This window comes from Alosa alosa, chromosome 7, assembly GCF_017589495.1.
Source record: "Alosa alosa isolate M-15738 ecotype Scorff River chromosome 7, AALO_Geno_1.1, whole genome shotgun sequence".
Lineage (NCBI taxonomy): Eukaryota > Metazoa > Chordata > Actinopteri > Clupeiformes > Clupeidae > Alosa > Alosa alosa.
In genome coordinates this window covers 15,199,726-15,221,087 of record NC_063195.1, presented here as the reverse complement: position 1 = coordinate 15,221,087, position 21,362 = coordinate 15,199,726, and the positions used below count along the sequence as shown (strand labels likewise).

Below are 21,362 nucleotides of genomic sequence, written 5' to 3'. Positions count from 1 at the left end.
TGTGTGTGTGTGTGTGTGTGTGTGTGTGTGTGTGTGTGGTGTAGGGTTAAAGAGTGGGGAAGGGAGGAAGTTAAAGTGAGTGGTGGAATAAAAGAAAAAAGAAAAAAGAAAAAGTAAAGAAAAGGGCTGTGAGTGTAAGGCTAGGCTAATCCATGGGGGGTATATGAGACTAAAGTAAATGTGTGTAGTTATAGGTGAGCAGGTGAACAGAAATAGAAGGGGCAAAGAAAAGGTGTGGGTAAAATGACTTGTATAAAAAGGGAAGGGCAAATAAAATAGTTTTAATTAAAAGAGAAGGACTAAAATGTGAAGGGGATAGCTAAAATGTAAGAAAACAAAGAATCAAAACAGGGGTTGGTGCAGCCAGCCAAGCTTGTCCAGGGCGGGCACAGATGACTTCCAGGATGATTTCACAGCCATTTTTTACAGTGTGCCTCTGAGTTTGTGTGTGTGTGAGTGACATGCTTGAGGCTGGCCCCACCCTTTACTCATCCCAAGACCTGTTCAGTTGGTTTAAAAACACAGACAGGTGACTCCTACAAAATATGATCTCTCTCTCTCTCTGGCCTGTTTCTCACAAGTGCAAAAGCCAAGAAAGTTGAGTGACCGGGACATGCTGTGTCCAAGAGAGAACGGCTCATGTTTATTTATTTAATTTGTTTATTTGTTTACTACTCCCCGACTTCACTACTCCAATTGGACGTGAGCAGGCATGTATCTTTTGGCAAATAGCTTCAGACGGCCCTGGCTCCTGGTCGTGGTCCTGGGGGTCGTCCATCTGGTCGTGGTCTTGCTCCACGTCCTGTGCCACATGGAAATCAAGTCGTTTCTGCCATTTTTCAACACAGCTTCGCTCAAAGTCACCAGCCTGCCGTCAGACTGGAGTATGTATGACGCAAACTCAGCGACGGAAATGGACAACGTGTCGGGGGCGGCAGAGGGCCAAATCTCAGGGTTGTCGATTTGTCCGAAATATCCTCCACATTTGGGTAAGTCTTTAGAAAGCAACTTGAAATGTAGCCTATAGGTTTAACAAGCTGCAAATTCATACTGGGTGCAGCAAAAATCACAGCTATCCACAAGTTTTTTACATCCCATGTCTACTTAATTATAGTGATTTTCGTTGGATAGCCTACACATTGCGCACTTAATAGCCTACAGCCTGTCCAAATAGCATTTAAGGATCATTATTTGTGGAGCCTAAAGTGAATCCTTACTCAATATTGATTCACATTGTTTATTATCACATTACAGCCTAGGACAGCCTAGACACAGGGCAAACTTCTACCACCATTCCCAAAATGTTATCCCAACCAATAAAATAAATTTGTGCCTATAACAAGAGTAGGTGAAGCGCTTTCTCAAACAACTTCTTTTCCTCTGAGGGAATGTCCAATCTTCATCAACGACATACTGTGTTGTACCTTACCTTGTCTCCATCTGTAACGTGGAATCTAATTGGCTAATTCTAGCTGGTGCCGGAAACGAGCATGGTATTTCATGGTACCCATTAAACGCCATTTTCATGAAGATGGCTCCGGTTAATTTCAAACTTATGCTTTTACTTATTTTTATATTATGTTCTCTGATGATTTTGTTATTATTTTTATATGATGTTCTCTGATGACGTAAAGCACATTGAGTTGCCTTAGGAAATGCACTACAAATGAAGCAGCCTTGCCTTGCCAAACAAAGGAACCTTCGGGCAACAAAAAACAATTACCAGCAGAGCAGCCTTTGTGAGCTAAGAAAATGAACTCGTTTGGTAAAAAAATGAAAAAACTGGTGGCATATTTGATTAATGTTTGTCAAACTTATTTGTAATAAAAGAAACTAAAGAGTATTGGTGTAGCAGCTTTGTTTTAATAAATGTTTTTCTCTCTCCCTCTCTCTTCCTCCTTTACACACTCTCTCCCTCTCTCTTCCTCCGTCATTTACTCTCTCTTTCTCCCTCCTTTACACACACGCACACACACTCTCTCTCTGTCTTTATCTCTCTTTATCCCTCCTTTACACACACGCACACACACTCTCTCTCTGTCTTTATCTCTTTCTCCCTCCTTTTAAACACACTCTCATTCACTCTCTTTCTCCCTCCTTTACACACACACTCTCTCTCTGTCTTTATCTCTCTTTATCCCTCCTTTTAAACACACACACACACACTCTCATTCACTCTCTTTCTCCCTCCTTTACACACACACTCTCTCTCTCCATCTCTTTGCTAGTGGGTCCAATGAACATAAATTTCACACACCCAATACAATTAGAGATAATGCAGAAAGACAACTCTGAGGTCGTGGAAGGGGGTCGCTGGTGGCCCAGAGACTGCATTGCCCGGCAGAAGGTAGCAGTCATCATCCCCTTCAGACACCGTGAGTTCCACCTCAAGTACTGGCTCCACTACCTCCATCCCATCCTGCAGAAACAGCAGCTGGACTATGGCATCTATGTCATCAATCAGGTAATGAGCTAGGTGTTTTATCTCAGTGTTTCTCAAAGTGTGGTCCGCAAGCTATCCTAAGTGGTCCGCGAGCAGATGTAGTAAAATATAATATAGATGAGTTGTTTGCCATATTGAACCAACTTGTATGTAAATCCAAACAGTTCTGCAACACTGCCTATGTAAGCTACGCCAGTTTAAATCATATGAATCCTGACACAATAAGCAAGGTTCAAAGACAATAAACAAGGTGGTTCAGCGAGTAGGCCTATTGTGTACTGATGCGCTGATACTGCTGAAGTAGGTCTACTGGTTTTTATTTTAGCTAGGTGGTCCGTGAGTTTTTTTATTGGTTAAGTGGTCCTTGGTCTGAAAAAGTTTGAGAAACACTGTTTTATCTAACGTTTATCTAGCTTTGTGTCACTCTGAAAAAATAAATGGTTCCTCAGACGGATGCCATACACTCTAAAAAATGCTGGGTTATTTTCTCAACCCAAACGCTGGGTTGAAACTGTTGGGTCATTGTGTGGGGTTGTTTTACTCATTTTGGGTTATTTTCTGTAACCCAGCTTGTTGGGTTGATAGTTTAGGACAGCGCCCTTCCTCTCCCCCACCTGACGTGAGCACACTACCCAGCACCAGGGTAACTTTAACACAGCTGCATAGTTATTGTATTTGAGAGTTGGGAGGAAATCGTTATTCTTTCAACCGTCCATGCAGTCCAGCAGCTGTCAACATGCAGTGGAAATCAGGTGATTTCTGAAGGTATGTATCTGCTTTTAACTTTTTTTTTTTCAAACGGATTTTAAAAGTCCACCCAGAGACACCCTTCGTGATGTGAATGGATATTCTGCCTGCCAATTTTGTTCTGCCTCAAGCGCGTTAAGAAATGAGTCATTCAAGCCAGCTAACATTACAATTACTGCTCATGTTAATGTTAAATCTACACAAAGACAGACTCTTAAAAACATAGTTCTGTGTTTGAACTGCTGAATAGAAACAAAACAAACTTTTACAACAAACTAAAATTGGCATACCAACAGCTGGCTAGGTTAACGTTAGCATACGGTTGGTATGCTAACGTTAATTAAATATAATTTGTGGTAGTGCAGCAGTGTCCGCTAATGTATACAGTCAAAGTAGTCTCTTTACACGTACGGTAATCATCATGCCAAGCAACGTATTAATTCATTCAGGGTAGCTTCATATTATAGCCATGTAACTTACTGGGTGGTATTTGGTGGTAACATTAACGTTACACACAACTTGGATTTAACTAACTGAATGTGTTAACATGAGCTGGCTATAGGTTAACGTTAGCTAACAGTATCACTGCCACTAACGTTAACATTACTGGACCTATGTTTGTCAGTCTGCTGTTAAACGACTCCATGAGGTGGTTGTTTCCGAGTGTGTCGCGCTAATATTTTGTCTCCTGGGGGATTTTTAATGTTTGTCAACATCATTCACTGATAATGGTTCCTGAAAGTCTTGATATAAAGTTCTGTAAATAGCAGTGATTAATTCACTCTTTTTCTTTCTTCGATTGGCAGGGCTGACCCCCAAATGGACCGGCGGAATCTAGCTGTCTTCATGGAAGTAACTTATCACATACTGATGCTGCTTTTAGAGTAGGCTATCCGTTCAAAAATAAAGTAAACTGTCAAATAAATAATTATGTTGAACTGTTTTATTTCATTGCATGGCTGTTGCCCATTTTCTCTCAATGCAACCCAAATACTGGGTTTGGAAAACCCGACAACTGGTAATTCAAACACATACACACACACACACTGGAGCAGCACCCTCTCAGTGCTCAGGTACTTCCCTGATACACACACACACACACCGGAGCAGCACCCTCTCAGTGCTCAGGTATGTCTTGATTTTCAACTTAAGCACTACCATATCACTGTACCATATCTTCTATAAGCGCTGGGACCAAGGTGTCGCTTAGCAACAAGGTTAAGGGGCTACAGTCAGGTTTGATCTTTGGTAAGACAACTTGCTAAACAGGTTTGCCTCTGTTAGGATGTCGTCACCCTCCCTAACTAGCCCCTCCACTCTCTGTAATATCTAAACAGATTTCTCACTCTCTACTACTGTCCTGTTTAACACCTCCTCAAAGACACATACACACACACTTTATCTTTTTCTCTCTCTCTCTCTCTCACACACACACACACACTGACACATACACTCTCTCTTTCTCTCACCCCTCTCTCTCTCTCTCTCTCTCTCCACACACACTGACACACCTGGCTCTCCCTCACACACACACACACAAATGACACATCACTGAACCCTAAACACACACACACACTGACCCCCCCTCTCTAAATCATCTGAACTAAACAGGTTTGTCTGCCTGAGGCCCATCTCTGTCAGGACATCTCCAACCAGCTATGACACAGGAAAATATTTTTTAAAATTTTTTAATCCTTAAACAGGCAAGAGTGAAAAAATAGAGAATAATTGTATGTTACATTCTGTCTCATTTGTACCTAAGGAAAACATTTCCACACTCATTTTTGAAAAATGTTGGATATTTTGGATTTTATGAGTTGTATCTCCTGAGATACGTTGCCCTATTAAGGTATACAAATAATCAAAATGGTGAAACTTTTCTAGTTTGTTAGTTACAGTTTTGTCATAACTCCCTGATGCATTTTTGCATTCAGAATAGCCAAGAGCGTGGATATCTCAATCGGAAAATTAAACAATATCGGGTGCCTATGGGTGAACCCAGCCTGATCTGCCCACTATTTATTTTTTGATTTCATAAAAGATTGAGCTTGGTCTGGTGAAAGCCAGACTAGCCATGGACCTCAGTTACACAATGCAAGGGAACATTAATCAGCCTATATTTGCACCTAACAATAACGGACAACAGCTCTTCAACTTTGGCCCGCTAAAATGTGTATGAACAGTCTAGCCATTGATTTCATCAAGGCCCATTTGGACATGTCAGTTATTTGCACCTCTGGTTAGATGTAAAACAGCATTTCGTTTCAGACTACTGTTACTTAATTTGTGCATTAACAATAACGTTTCAGACTACTGTTACTTAATTTGTGCATTGACAATAAAGTATCACATGAACTAAAGATGACTTAAATCTTATGTAGAAGAAGAAACATTCACAAAAAATCCATCCATCCAAAAATGACCTTTTGTTTTTGATAGCTGTTGAAAACGGCATGGAACTGACAGATGTTTTTGTTTATAAATAAATAAATAAATAACATTATGCTGATACCTTTTGCTTTTCCCAAATACAATGTAGCCTACAGGTGTATGTGACCTTTCATCAATCCAGTTGCAATGGATGAACTTTGAAGAACTGCCCTACTTGTGATTGTTATAAAACCTTTACAATCTCTAAACAATGCTACTACATCTTTGGCTATTCTACAATCTATTCACCTTTTCAGCACCAGTAGGCTACTTTCTGTGCAGCCGCACACACACACTCAGGCATGCCAAACAAGCATACACAAAAGTTTCAAGAGTGGGGGATGGAGTAAAAGATGGAGACAAATTGAAGTGTGATTTATTTTTGCGGAACGGATGTACAGGACTAAGCGGCGGTCATATTTTGTACCGCTATGTGGTACATCTAGTTATAGTACTTTGTGATCTGCATAATTACTAATATCTAAACATATTTAGTAATTTGAATACATCATCGTATTGATATTTAAATTATTAGGTTACACTTTAATATCATCACATTTGTGGTGTTTAAAGGTGCTGTACTGACTAAGTCCTAAATGAAGTCTAGTAATGGTTGCTAATACAGCGGATTAAGTTTAGACGTGTGCCCAGTGCGCTCGAACATAGCAAACAGAGAGTTAATTAATTGTTACAATTATCTCGCAGATTTATTTTACATCCATATATCATACAGTGGCAATAACTTTAACTCATAATACATGTAACCAAAATAACAAACCAAATTGCTCACCACAAAGGCTAGGCACAAAGGCACAGTCAAAAACTGTTTGCTTCCCAAATTAGCAACACCTGTGTCTGGGTTTCCTGTAGGTTAAATGGCCTACCTGGGCTGACCCGAGGTCGGCTGAGCCACAAAGCACATACAGCCCCCTAGTGGCACCGAGCAAAATGAAATTAAATAATACAAAATGAATATGGCTCATACACTCCAGCCCCTAATTGCGTCTGCCAGAGCAATTACCCCAAATTCAAAAAGCCATAAAAAAAAAAAAGTTACCAATAGAACCAATTACTCTTTAGCTTCATTAAGCAAGCATATTTTGGTTATGGGTCGTTCAATGATGTTTGTCTTGGTCTTCAAATGAACCACACGTACCAGACCTCTCTTATCAGGGAAGGTTTCCAGGACTCTTCCTAGCATCCATAACCCACGTGGTGCTGTGGAGTCCGCAACCATGACCAGGTCTCCAGGAACAAAACTCCTCTTCTCCTGGTTCCATTTTTGACGCTCCTGTAAAAGCGGTAAGTATTCGCGGATCCACCTCTTCCAAAAGAGATCTGAGATGTACTGTGTTTGTTTCCACCTTCTCCTTGCGTAAACATCCCCTTTGTCGAACAGTCCTGGTGGGAGAACTGGTTTTCCTTTGAGGAGTAGCAGATGGTTTGGCGTCAACGCCTCAAGGTCGTTGGGGTCCTCCGACAGCCTTGTGATGGGGCGATCGTTGAGCATAGCTTCAGCCTCACAGAGCACTGTATGGAACCCTTCGTCATCCAAGGTTTGCTGACAGAGCACAAAATCTTCCTGATCATCCATATCATGGAGGGTTAAAGCTCCACTTGATTCCCTCCCAAAGGCTCCACCGGGTCGCGGATTCAAAGTGACCCCACAAAAGTTGGTGCTGGAGGCAGACTTGTCCTCTTTGACAGATGAACTCCACTTGATTCCCTTGTCCAGAGAATGGACAAGGCCCTGCTTTCAATAAATACTACTCCATACCTTTTCAAAGCGGTCGTCAAAGTGATTCAAAGAGGCTAAGGCTTCTCACGAGGTCCTTTTTACTGCACCCACAAAGTTGGTGCCATTGTCGGATCTCATAGACAGTCAATAAAAAAACTAGTCGCGAGACTTGTCCTTCTTTTGACAGATGAACCATAGTGGGTGCAAGTTAAAGCAGCAGATTGCATGAGTCTGTGTCCAGAGAATAGGCCACTTCCAGGTGCCACCAGGCCCTGCTTGTCATGGGGAAGTAAATACTACATCCATACCTTTCACGATGCTAGTGCCCTCTTTTTCACGCCAACTGGCCCGGTGACTTGCATCAATTTCAATTTTGTCGCCAACGTTAGTAAATGGCGGGAAGATCAGATACCACTCTCTCTTCTGGCAGGTCTGCCATTTTTTGCTCAGCGGTTTTCCTACCATGGAGCTTACAGATGAGGCATGCCAAGTTCCGTGAACTTTCCGTTCATGGGGGGCCTTACAATAAAATTATTTATGTGTACATTTAGTGACCGTACACCAACAGAGTTTTCTGTGAATATCTTGAGAACCGTGGGGCCTAGGATGACCAATTTTTTTTGCGGACGTTTGCCTCTAGGGGTCATGTTAACCCATTCCATGTGCACACATGTGCATAAACAGATACACACGCACACAAATACATTCACAGTTATCATACGTATGACACATACTCACACCGTAGACATATGTACGCATGCATGCACATGCACACACACAGGCACATACGCAGGCACACACACAAGCACGCACACACATAAACATAAACATGTACACGCACACTTGCACACAATTCAAGAATTTCTCATAATTATGAACAGGCAAGATGGGGGTGGGGTTGTATAAAATGAATTTTACATGTGAAATCTATGAACTAATCATGTTTTGGTACTTGTTGTCTAGCAGATACCAGTGAGAATTGAGTGTGCATAATGCAATTTAGTGAGACAGTTAGAATCATATATGCCTTTCAGCGTGATTTATTTTTAGTTTTACCTACTCAAGGCTATTGATATAACTTAAGATTAACATAGCCTACCTGCAGTAAAAATCAAGCTTCAAGAAGAAATGGGAATTACATGTCATGCAGAAATCATCCTACCCTTATTAGACGTTCTCTGCGGTAAACTACAGTCTTGTCCTTGTAGGAGGCGTAGTGTCTTTCCAACCCACTTTAGATTAACTTCCAACAAAATTACGTCTCACTGCAACGATGCGCCATCTGGTGGACAAACGACTATGTGACGCCAATACTGGAAATGCAGCCAAATTATTATGATGAATATTTTGTTTTCCTTTAATTTGTAATTATGTGTCGGCCGTTCTAATTGCAGATACTGATGGTATGTGCGTGCCTGTGTGTGTGTGTGTATGTACATGTGTGCACCACCATCTACAGGCCAATGAGTGTACAGTCACTAAATATACACATAACTTAATTTTTTTAGACCCCCCATGGATGAAATTCTATGAAACTTGGCAAACCCCCAGAGAATGTCAGGTTAATCAAACACATAAAATTTGGTGCAGTTCTGAACATCTTAACTGAAGAGAGGGGCGATTAAAGCAGAATGATGTTGCATTTTAATTTTTTACCGGGGGAGTGCAAATCCAAATGAGTGATTATGGGCTAGGTTGATGTGGGCCCTTGAGACCAACATACCATAAAAAATGTCTTCATCCTCTGTGCCACGGTTCAGGTAGTTATTTAGGATTTTTTGGGTTCCGGGGGGCCCAGCGCGGAAGTCTAGTGGGGCTACATACCCACCAAATTTCATATGCCCCGGTGGTTCGGTGTCCCGGGTATCGTTGACCAAAAATTCAGGAAGTAGATGACAATCCCTATAAATAAATGTTCAAAAAACTAACAAATCAAAGAACATCTTTCTGGGATGAGATCATAGAAGAGATATCTGGTGTCTCGCAATGTTTATTTCTATGAGTATGGAAATGCACCATAGTTTATCTTTTATTTCTTTGCATTGTGCAGGTTACATTCATAAATACATTAGCCTACATAAACAGAATATAGGAACAGGAAAATGTCTCGGATCCATTGTTTATTGCGACTGCAAGATTGGAAGCCTAATTAACAGTCAGTGATGGTGACTTCTATTCTGTGCTATACAACTGTCCGTGCGGCACACCATTATTCAACATAACTTTGGTTGAAAGATTACCGGAACATCCGGTTCCGGCGCCGACGAGAGTGGCAGCACGTCAAGTAGCTCTGTGTCTGTGTTTTTTTCTATGTTTTTTGCTTACTTTTTACTTCGCAACTTTTTGGATTTATACACACTTTGAGGAGTGTTTCTTTATTCTATCCTATGGATACGGACATATTGCAACGCTCCAGCGGCAGCAAACTTGTGTACACAAGGAATCAGCTGATCGCACTACGACGGAATGCTGGCTGTGTTCGCGACAACATCCCAGAGGAACTGTGGTGCTTTCAGGGTTGCAGAGCGGGAGTAAAAGTGAAGATGAGGCGCCGGGAGAAGAAATGGAGATACAAGCCCTCAGTTCCATTGATTGTGATGGGAAACGTGAACTCACTGGCTAACAAGACTGACGAACTGGCTGCCCTGGTAAGAAACCAGAGATTATACAGGGAATGTAGTTTGCTATGCTTTACGGAGATGTGGCTAACTAGCCATATCCCCACTTCTAACGTTGAGCTGCCCAGCTTCAGTGTAGCTCGTTTGGACAGAGAAACTTTCTGGCAAAATGAAGGGTGGTGGACTGGTGCTGTACATAAACAATAGATGGTGCAACCCCGGACATGTTACAGTGAAGGAAAACTGTATGCTGCAAGGATGTGGAGTTATTAGCGGTTAGTCTCCGTCCGTACTAAATGCCGAGGGAGTTCTCGGACGCAATTGCTGTCTGTGTTTACGTTCCACCTCAAGCTCTCCCGGATACAGCATGTGACGTCATCCACTCCACAATCGCAAGGCTTCAAACCCAACACTGTGATGCCTTTTTTGTGATCTCTGGCGACTTCAATCACATAACGCTGGATTCCACACTCACAAATTTCTACCAGTTTGTTGACTGCCCTACAAGGAAAAACAGGACAATAGACCTCATGTATGCAAACTTGAGGGATGTATACAGTGCAAACCCCCTTCCCCCTCTGGGAAAGTCAGACCACAACCTCATTCATCTCCAGCCAATGTACAAGCCCAAAGTACAGAGGCTACCAGCTGCCACACGCACCTTCAGAAAGTGGACACCTGGAGCTGATGAGGCTCTGAGAGACTGCTTTTAGTGTACTGACTGGAGTGTGTTACAGAATGGAGAGGACTTAGAGGAGGTCACACAGTGCACAACTGACTACCTGAATTTCTGTATGGACATTGTTGTTCCCACCAGAACTGTACGCTGCTTTCCCAATAACAAGCCTTGGATAACCAGCAGTGTCAAGACCTTTCTTAATAGGAAAAAGATGGCGTACAGAGAGGGGGACATGACAGAGCTGAGGCGCGTGCAAGGGGAACTCAAAGTCAAGCTGAAGGAGGCTAAGGAGGACTACAGAAGGAAGGCGGAACAGAAGTGGCAGGAAAACAACATGAAGGAGTCATGGGTTGGCATGAAAATTCGACCTAAACCATCACCACCTTATGCCCAACGACCTAAACCATCACCACCTCACACCCTGCCCCCGCCTGACTCCTCCTTGCCTGTGCCTGCTGAGGCGTCCACGACTCTGGCAGCCTTGACAGGGACATCAAGGAGGTGGTCATCCCCAAGCCCCCACCACCACACCCCCTCAACACCAGTGCAACACTCACCTCCACCATCACAGGATATTGCACCCCTCCCCCACAACAACGAACAATGAGGCGACAACGACCTCAGTCAACAGCCATCAGACACACAGATCCCAGATGCACCCCTCCCCTACACCCCCCATCATCACAGGAAAACAAGTGAGCGCTAAACTAAAGAAACTGTACACGAGTAAGGCAGCGGGGCCTGACAGACTGTGTCCAAGACTACTCAAGGCCTGTGCTGCTAAGCTGGGGGAGCCATCATGTCTCACCCCTGTTCCTAAAAAGCCACATCCTAGTGAGCTTAATGACTACAGACCTGTCGCTCTAACATCACATGTGATGAAGACAATGGAGCGACTCGTCTTAGGTATGCTCAGACCCCAGGTACGCCATGCACTAGACCCGTTACAGTTTGCATACCAGGAGAAAGTGGGCGTGGACGATGTCATCACTTATCTTCTACACAGGACACATTCTCACCTGGACAAGGGAAAAAGTGCTGTGAGAATCATGTTCTTTGATTTCTCAAGTGCTTTTAACACAATCCAACCCCTCAGACTGGGAGACAAGCTCTTGCAGATGGGTGTGGACGTTCACCTGGTAACCTGGATCACAGATTACCTGACGGAGCGACCACAGTTCGTCAGACTGAAGAACTGTCTCTCTGACACTGTGATCAGCAGCACCGGAGCGCCACAGGGAACTGTGCTCTCTCCAGTCCTGTTCACCTTGTACACATCTTTCTTCTGCTACAACACTGAGTCATGCCACATGCAGAAGTTTTCTGACAATACTGCAATTGTGGGGTGTATCAGGAACGGGCAGGAGGATGCACAGTATAGGAACCTGGTGGAGGACTTTGTGCAATGGTGCAAACTCAATCATCTCCAACTCAACACTTCAAAGACCAAGGAGATGGTGGTGGATTTCCGCAGGTCTAAAGGCCCACTCTGCTACCAGTCTCCATTGATGGGGTCAATGTCGAGGTGGTAAGCACCTACAAGTACCTGGGTCTCCACCTGGACAATAAACTGGACTGGTCAGCCAACACTGACACACTCTACAAGAAAGGGCAGAGCAGGCTGTACTTCCTGAGGAGGCTGCGGTCCTTCAATGTGTCCACCAGTGCAAGCTCCTCAGGATGTTCTACCAGTCTGTTGCCAGCGTCCTCTTCTATGCAGTGGTATGCTGGGGAGGAAGCACAAAGAAGAAGGATGCGGGGCGACTTGACAGGCTGGTAAGGAAAGCTGGCTCTGTAGTGGGAGCTGAACTGAAGTGCATCACTTCAATATCTGACAAAAGGACCCTGAACAAACTGATCAACATCTTGGACAATGAGTGTCATCCACTCCACAACACTATTGTTAAGCAGAAGAGCCTGATCAGCTGGAGACTTCTGCCACTACCTTGCACAACAGACAGACTGAGGAAGTCATTCGTCCCCAGGGCCATTGAACTGTTCAATGCTTCACTTAAGGGAAGAGGAGAAATAGACTTCTCTGCATAGTCTGTTTGCCTCTTCACCACCTCCATGTCTTGAACTGTCTGTCCACTAGCCACTTTTTACCACTGTCTTCTGCCTCACTGTTTGCGTGCTATATTAGCACATATGCACAACCCCTCCCTCCATGCCACAGCCGAACTGTGACCACACTTATACCTTCTTAATATAGTTATTTATACATAGATATATAGACTTTATTCTTGCACTGTTGCACTGTTTGACTTACTCATTTGCACCATCACCATGACACTCATTCACAAAGAGCACCTTACCTTACCTTATGCACAGAGGACCTCAGGCTCAGTCCTTGCTTCAGTCATTGCAAGCGCACCTGATTGATTAATCACCCACTATGTGGAAACTGTTTTTTAGAATTGATTTAGATTACGTTTTTATTTAGTATAATTTGTATTTTAGTATATTCTTTATCTTCTGCAGTCCTTATTGCTTACTGTATGTTGTCTGTATGCTACTGTGACCTTGAATTTCCCTTAGGGATCAATAAAGTATCTATCTATCTATCTATCTATCTATCTATCTATCTATCTATCTACAGTATATCTATCTATCCATCTACAGAAGCTAGGTTTAGCTGTGACAATATCCTGGGTAATATCCTAACAGCTAATGCTATTTTACACAGTAAAATCCACATTTGAAAGCCTGGTCATCAGTTGCCAGTTTGTATGGCTAGTTATTATGACCGCAGCGAAGCGGCAATCATATAGGTTTAGTCAGATTTTTTTCTTTTTTTTTTTTTTTTCTTTTTCGCATGGCCAATTTTCCGTCAAAGATTCCCGGGACACTAAAAAGACCTGGGTGCACGAAACTTGGTGAGCATGTAGCCCCACATGGATAGCATGGAACTATTGTTTTTCTTTTTGATCTGTAGCCCCCCCGCTGGACTGGACCCCCTGAAAGGAGGGTAGGGCAGACACAGTTTTCTGTGAATATCTCGAGAACCGTAGGGTTTAGGAAGACCACCTTTTTTTGTATGTTGGTCTTAAGGGGCTATGTCAACCCATTCCATAACCACTCATTTCATGTATAGCGCCACCTAGTTAAAAACGAAAAAGCAAAAATGAGGTGTTGTAATCGCAGGTATCTGTGACCTAACATGGTCAAAACTGCACAAAATTGGAAGTGTAGGATCGCTATGAAACCCTCTGAATGCACGCCAAGTTTCGTGGAATTCCGTTCATGGGGGGCCATATAATAAATGAAACACCAACTGGCCTGTTAGTGGCCGGACACAGTTTTCTGTGAATATCTCGAGAACCGTAGGGCCTAGAAGGACCACCTTTTTTGTGTATGTTGGTCTTAAGGGGCCATGTCAACCCATCCCATTACCACTCAATTCATGTATAGCGCCACCTAGTTAAAAATTAAAAAGCAAAATATTAGGTGTTGTAATCCCAATATCTCTGGCTGACATGGTCAAAACTGCACAAAATTGAAAGTGTAGGATCATTATGACACTCTCTGAATGCATGCCAAGTTTCGTGGACTTTCGTTAATGGGGGGCCGTGACCGTACACCAACAGAGTTTTCTGTGAATATCTTGAGAACCGTAGGGCCTAGGATGACCAATTTTTTGCATATGCTTGCCTCCAGGGGTCATGTTAACCAATTCCATATGCACACATGTGCATAAACAGATATTCACACACACACATACATTCACAGTAGCCTGTGCTTTGACACTCTCCGTGCGTGTAGCGTGCATGTCAGATAACCCCCCCTCGGTTTTTCAGCCCATCAAATGACGACTGTCGTGCTGGCTGTCCGAATGATCAGCAGCACAAATGAGTTCGCTGAAACATTGGTGGGGACAATTTTGTCATCTTAAAATTTTGATTAGGACTAGTCAACCTAACAACTTACAGTAGCTTAGAGGGTGCACCCAACTTAGGATAGACCTGTTTTACTACGGTAAGATTTATGAATTGATGATATTTGTATATTACTATTTATATCTTATTTAATAAAACTCACGTTTTATATTTAAATACAATACAGAAATGTACTAGTACACCATTCACGTGTTCTGAGTCATTGCATTGCAACCTTCTACCTCCAGCAGTCTAACATTGAAATCTTCTGATAGAACTGGTCCAGACACTCTATAAGACTAATTTAGATAATTAAACAATATTTTCTGAGCCGAGTGCTACAGTGATTATATTCAGTCAGTCATTTGTATGGGAGAAGTCTCTGCTCTTTCTTTTTGGGAGAGTGAAATTGTATACTGCGGTCAGTGACGCACAGCTCCTTCCGTAATGGAAACTTGCTTGGGATTTGACTGCTGTGTCTGGCCATCAGGGGGGTATTCCAGAAAGGAGGTTTAACAAAATCTCTGTCTAACCCTGATCTCTTTGACGTTTGACTTCCAAAACAGCTGATATCTATGGATTAGTTCAATCCATCTTTGAGCTTGTTTACTCTGCCCGATGACTATGAAAAGCCTTCATCAATGGAGCTCAGAAATGACGAGTCGCCATGGCAACTGGTAATTAAATGCAAATTAATTTGGCTTGTGTCGGACTGATAGAGGAGAAAATGGCAACCCATGTCCAATAACAGTCAGTAGGAGGGAGGATATAGGGAGAAACGCTGGGTTTGTTCAATAAAATGTGCTAGGTACCGGCTATGTTCACTGAGTCAGTAACTGTAGTAACTGATTAAAAGTTTGAGTTCAGTGTCTTACTTTGTTCAGCCGTGGCCTACTGGTTAGCGCCTCAGACTTGTAACCGGAGGGTTGCCGGTTCAAACCCCGACCAGTAGGCACGGCTGAAATGCCTTTGAGCAAGGCACCTAACCCCTCACTGCTCCCCGAGCACCGCTGTTGTTGCAGGCAGCTCACTGCACCGGGATTAGTGTGTGCTTCACCTCACTGTGTGTTCACTGTGTGCCGAGTGTGTTTCACTTATTTACGGATTGGGATAAATGCAGAGACCAAATTTCCCTCACGGGATCAAAAAAGTATATACTTATACTTACTTATACAAACCTGTTTGTTGGATGTGTTTGATCCGTGTTAACAACAGGAAATGCATGTGTGTGTGTGAGAGATGGAGGGTGAGAGAGATAGAGAGGGAGGGTGGGTGGAGAGAGTGTGAAAGATAAACTGTTTCCGAAAATGTTCCACTGCGAACATGTGAGAGAGACTGCTTCTCAAAATGCCCCAAAACTGAACCATAAAAAGAAAGAAAGTGAAAGGTAGAGAAAGGAGTGCATGGAGAATAATGAGAGGTAGAAAAAGGAGTGCATGGAGAATAAAGAGAGGTAGAGAAAAATACTTATACTTGAACAGGAAACCCAGAGTTTCCCTCTGCTCAAGGTTATTAACAAACTCAGATGGAATAGTGGTTACTCCTGATGTTACCTGGGTAAGCCAGTAAACTTGCTTTGTATACCCCTCATGGGGAAAAGTGGGAGAGGCAATTGAGGAATTTGACCATCAGATAGAGGATTACCACCCATTACTATTGTTCCAATCAAAGAAAACTTAGGGCTGCCTTAGTGTCTTAATATTTATTGACATACTATGCTTCAGCAACAGCAACATATTCAGCATGTTAATTGAAAACATGATGGTACAACACATGGATGCTTGGTCAGAAATCAGGACCACTTGTCACATTTCAATGCACTGGACTTTCATGTAACGTCATGTATGTGCAATGCAATCTCAGGTGTTGCAATTTGTAATGTCAATGTGAGCCGTTCATACAGTCTATGTACTTTTAATTTCCATTTTGAAATGGGAAAACCAAAATCGACAAACATCTTGAGAAACAACCTGTTATCCGTTCTTTGTTTTGACAATACAAACGGAAAGCAGAATATGACCCATTATTTGATTTTACATGCTGTGTTTATAAATGGTAATCAGGAGACTTGCCTAGCAACTCTCTCAAAAGATAATTTTGACTTAATTTAATTAATTAATTGCAGTATGGAGAAACGACATTCAACCGGGGCAAGCTGATGAACGTGGGCTATGCAGAAGCCCGGAAGCAGTATGACTACGGGTGCTTCGTCTTCAGTGACGTGGACATCGTCCCCATGGACGACCGAAACGTCTACAAGTGCTACAGTCAACCAAGGCACCTTTCTGTGGCTATCGACAAGTTTGGGTTTCGGTAGGCAGAATCAGTTTGACGTGCTGTACGTGCCATTTATTGTTTGTTTGGGTCCATCAAGGAATGCCAGGGAGTTCAACCGGGTCAACTATATTTCTGATACTTATGTCATTATAATATTTCTTATTTTTCCAATTGCCAAGGTGTTCCTAACAACATAGTTATCTAACATAATCACATATTTTGAGATACACAGATATGCAGAAAATGTCAAGCGCTTAGCCTGATCATGAAACTACCCTCAGCAGCTGTTTTATTTTTCTTCTGATGCTTGAGTAACCTGCGTTGTGTTGAACCTGTGTGATTCAGCCCTGCACACGCCTGGAGGTTTTACTAACGTTCCACATGCACACAGATACTAGCTGGCAGCCGTTACACTCACCCCCCTTAACCTCACGCCAGGACTAGAACCCGCGAAACAGCAGCACCTCGGATCAGGAGTCGAGCGTGCTGACAATTGAGCTGAAAGCCCAGGCTGCTAGCTCTCATGCCAGCAGCACTCTTGATGCATTGGGGAGTGAGGTTTACTAACGTTCCACGCGCACACAGCTACTAGCTGCCATCCGACTTGCTGCTACCTTTCATTAGAATAAACTTTCAAATATTTAACATTTCACAAGAGTAATGTTATCAAAAAATGTCAAACATTATAAAACTTTGCTGCTGAATTTTTCTGCCATTATTCAAGGCTGCCATACATGCAGATCTTTGGTGGTGTGGACGGACTGTGTGTGTGTGTGTGTGTAGGTGGGTAGGTGGTGGCAGGCTGAGCCTGCAGCAGTTCCACAGGCATGAAGATCAACGGCTACCCCAACAACTACTGGGGTTGGGGAGGAAAGATGATGGCGTCTCCCAAAGGTGGACAAGACAGAGCTGAACACGTAGAACACAACACACACACACACACACACACACACACACACACACAGCCACACAATACAAACATTATAAAACGGCTACCCTAACAACTACTGGAGTTGGGGAGGAGAAGATGATGTCTCCCAAAGGTAGACAAGACAGAGCTGAACACGAACACACACACACACACACACACAAATACAGAATAAATCATACTGTTTGTCATCCCTCTAGGGTCTCCATGAGGGGCATGTTCATCTCCAGGCCTGATGGTCAAACTGGGAGATGCCGTATGATCAAACATCATAAGGAGGCTCACAACGCACCCAACCCTAATAGGTAGATTTTGCAGTCACACACACGCACGCGCGCACACAGACATGTACAGTGGGCAGTGCTTCAACTTGGCCAGCTTCCCTCGTGGTCCGCGCACCGCGGGATCATGCAGTATCACGCGACTTTAATTTGTATTTTTCCAGTGACGCTGCAACAACCCAAACAACCGGCAGATGTCTCAAGTGAGCAGGGTGTCTCGTGAAAAAAAATGGAGCCTGGAAAACCCTACACAGACTTCACTACAGACTTTAGCAGACTGGTTTAGAAATAATTTAATAGCCAGAAATATGCCTGCCCTGCCCTAATAAAGAAATATTTGGTTAACTGTTAGTGAATCCCGTTTGCAGCCGTAGAAGAAACGCAGGACAAATTAAACATTATGGTTTTCTCCGAGTGCAACGATGATAGACAGACATCATTTGGACAAAATATAGAGCATATCAACCTCCGTTGCTCAGCCAAATACCTTCCTGTTATCACGGAGTTACAGGCGATTAACGATTTTTGATGGTCACAAGTTTACTTCATTAGCGTTTATTTTTTTGATTATTAAAGAGTGTTTTTCATTTAAAGGCTTGACTTTGTGCTTATTCAGTAGAGCATTTAGTGCTCTTCCCTATCCCAGACATTCACATTGCATGTTTGTTTGTAATGGATGCAACCGCGAGATACGCTTGTCATAGGCGCCGATACCGTGGGTGCTCTGTCGCTCGAGCACCCACGGAAAACATTGAGCACCCACGTGTGCCAGCTTACAGTCCCGGCTAAATTTACATTAACATAACCCTTAAACAGGCAGAAGTGAAAAAAAAAGAGTTGAGAAAAATCATTTCATGTTATTATTTGTCTCTTTTGCCCCTAAGAAAATTATTCCCACACTCATTTTTGAAATATGTTGTATATTTTGGATTTTATGAGTTGTATCTCCCAGGATACGTTGCCCTATTAAGGTATAAAAAGAGTCAAAATGGTAAACATTTTAATGCTTTATTTCATAAACAAAACTGATACAATATTTATTTTCTTGGTCATTTATTTCACAAATATGATTTTTAAAATGGATTTCATTCAATATTTCATCAAGTTCTTCTATAATGTATGAATAGCAACATACTTTAAAAAGCGTTTTTTTTTTTAAATATATTTTTAAAAATTCAAGTTTAAAAAACAAACCTGATGATCACACAATGGCCCATTTCCTCTATGAACTGTCAAAAGGACAAATCGTATACAAATATTTTAATGTTTTATTCTAAATAGTAATATTTTGTTTTATATCTTGTTTTTAAAATAACCGATCAAATCAGTTCTAACATTGATTTAGTTATGTTTCAACTGATTGAAAAACACAGAATGAACAAATGAACAAGTAAGAAATGCAACACTTTGCTCTCACTTCCTGTGAAACTTTAGGAAGCAGTTTTGGCATCCCGGCGATATAGCAGCCATGCATTGTTAATGGACCAACGGTGGGACTTTGCAGGGGTACGGTACAAGGCCACTATCATGTCCGCAAGATCTACTCCGCCCATGTGGACGTTGTATTGTGACACAATGTTTGTTTTCTGCTCTTTGGAGAAATGCCTGACTTCTTTAACCGGGCTTATAGCAGCACAGGAGCTAGCTAGAGTGACCGCTTTGTTGTCAACCCATTTCACCACAGCCACTTTTGCCTCATTATCCACCCTGTAATCATAGCTGCCCCTTCCTTGCTTCTGCAGGGCACGGTCATCCTCAAGGCTGCATCCTGTCAGCCTGTTTTTGCGAATGGTTCCCAGACTCTGCAAGCCTAAGGTCTCTTTTAGATGCACAATGAGTGGTATGGATGTGAAGAAGTTGTCAAAGTAGACAACACATTCTGATGGGTTCTTGATTGTCTTGCAGAGTTCAACCACAACACTGGCCCCAACTCCTTTGATAGTACCCTCTCCTGAGTGAAATGTGCTTTTTCCAGTGTATGGCAGGAAATCATACACTATCCCAGATACACGTGCTCGAACAAAGATCTTGAAGCCCCAATGGTGAGGTTTGCTCGGAAGATATTGTCGGAGGGACCCAGCCTTTATTCCCTTGTAGGGAACCATCATTTCATCTATTGAGAATTGGTTCTCACTCTCAATTTCAAGACATTTCTTTCTTACATGCTCCAGAACTGGTGTGACTTTGCAGAGACGATCCTGGGCAGGGTCAGACATGTCGTTATCTTGAAAGTGGATGAATCTTGAGAGGCATTTAAACCTTTTAACTGGCATCACATCAGCGACCTTGGGAAAACGTGTGGCCTCTGCCCAATAATCATCCATAGATGGCATTTTCACCACTCCCATGATTAACTTAATGCCAACATATGACTTGACCTCATCTACAGTGGTGTTAATGCTGCATCCAATCTGTTGACAACTGTAGAGATTTGTCTGTTCAGCAATAAGATGGAAGAGATTGTCATCGAAAAATCTGGCAAAGTAGCTACAAGGAGAAGACATCTCATCAGGTGCTCTGAATTCTGTCTGACTGGCTGAGGATTGGTGCTCAAATCTTTTCTTCCTCCAACTGTATAAAAAAACACAGGTTGCACACACACACACACAGTTATGAAATTAGTTAACTTGGTCATTTGTCAGTATTTGTGTACATTAATCTGCCTCATACCAAAATAATAGCAAAATATAGCCGTTATAAACTCTAACAGTGTTGTGCTGTGTGTATAAGACAAGGGAAATTAAGTTTTAGCGAGCCATCCACACCAATAAGGGACAGCATATTGGTTAAGATGGTTTGCCTGCTCACTTCAGTAAATATGACCAAATGTCCCTCCAATGAATGCACTGTCACCTAAACTCCTTGGCTTTTTTGGGAGCTTGTTCCATCGCCTCTTCCTCCTCCTCCTCAGCAGAACTATTTTGCTTCTCTATTTCCTCATTCTGCCTCATAATTGCTCCCTCATCTTCATCCTCATCACTACTGCCTGAGTCCTCTGGGATCTCCTCTATCACTCTCACACATCTTTTGTTGCCATAAAAAGAACTAACTGTGATACTCTGTGGGGAAATATATGGTTACACTGTCATAATGTACATACCTGTACCTGATAACATTTGTTTTTGCAGTGTATATTAGTATATCTTCCTACCGCTAATCTGGCAACGTATCTTCCTGTCTGAAACTAAACTTTCAATACTGCACAGAATACACATTGACCAAATGTTATACCGCTAATCTGGCAATTTATCTTGTGGGAAACATACATTTCAAAATAGCTAAACTAACACCTAACAGACTTTGTTTTCCTTCATCAATCTATTTTGACAATTGTTATAATCAGTTA

At 42.5% G+C, this 21,362-nt stretch overlaps 1 protein-coding gene across 1 annotated transcript; it reads left to right on the top strand.

The window, feature by feature from the left end:
* The first annotated feature begins 546 nt into the window (after window positions 1–546).
* On the top strand, window positions 547–17,598 carry LOC125298262 (beta-1,4-galactosyltransferase 1-like). Its single transcript, XM_048248965.1, has 4 exons — window positions 547–989; window positions 2,229–2,464; window positions 16,656–16,843; window positions 17,532–17,598. The coding sequence occupies exons 1-4, from the start codon at window positions 713–715 to the stop codon at window positions 17,596–17,598; spliced, it is 768 nt and encodes a 255-aa protein (XP_048104922.1). The 5' UTR covers window positions 547–712.
* The last annotated feature ends 3,764 nt before the right edge of the window (window positions 17,599–21,362 follow it).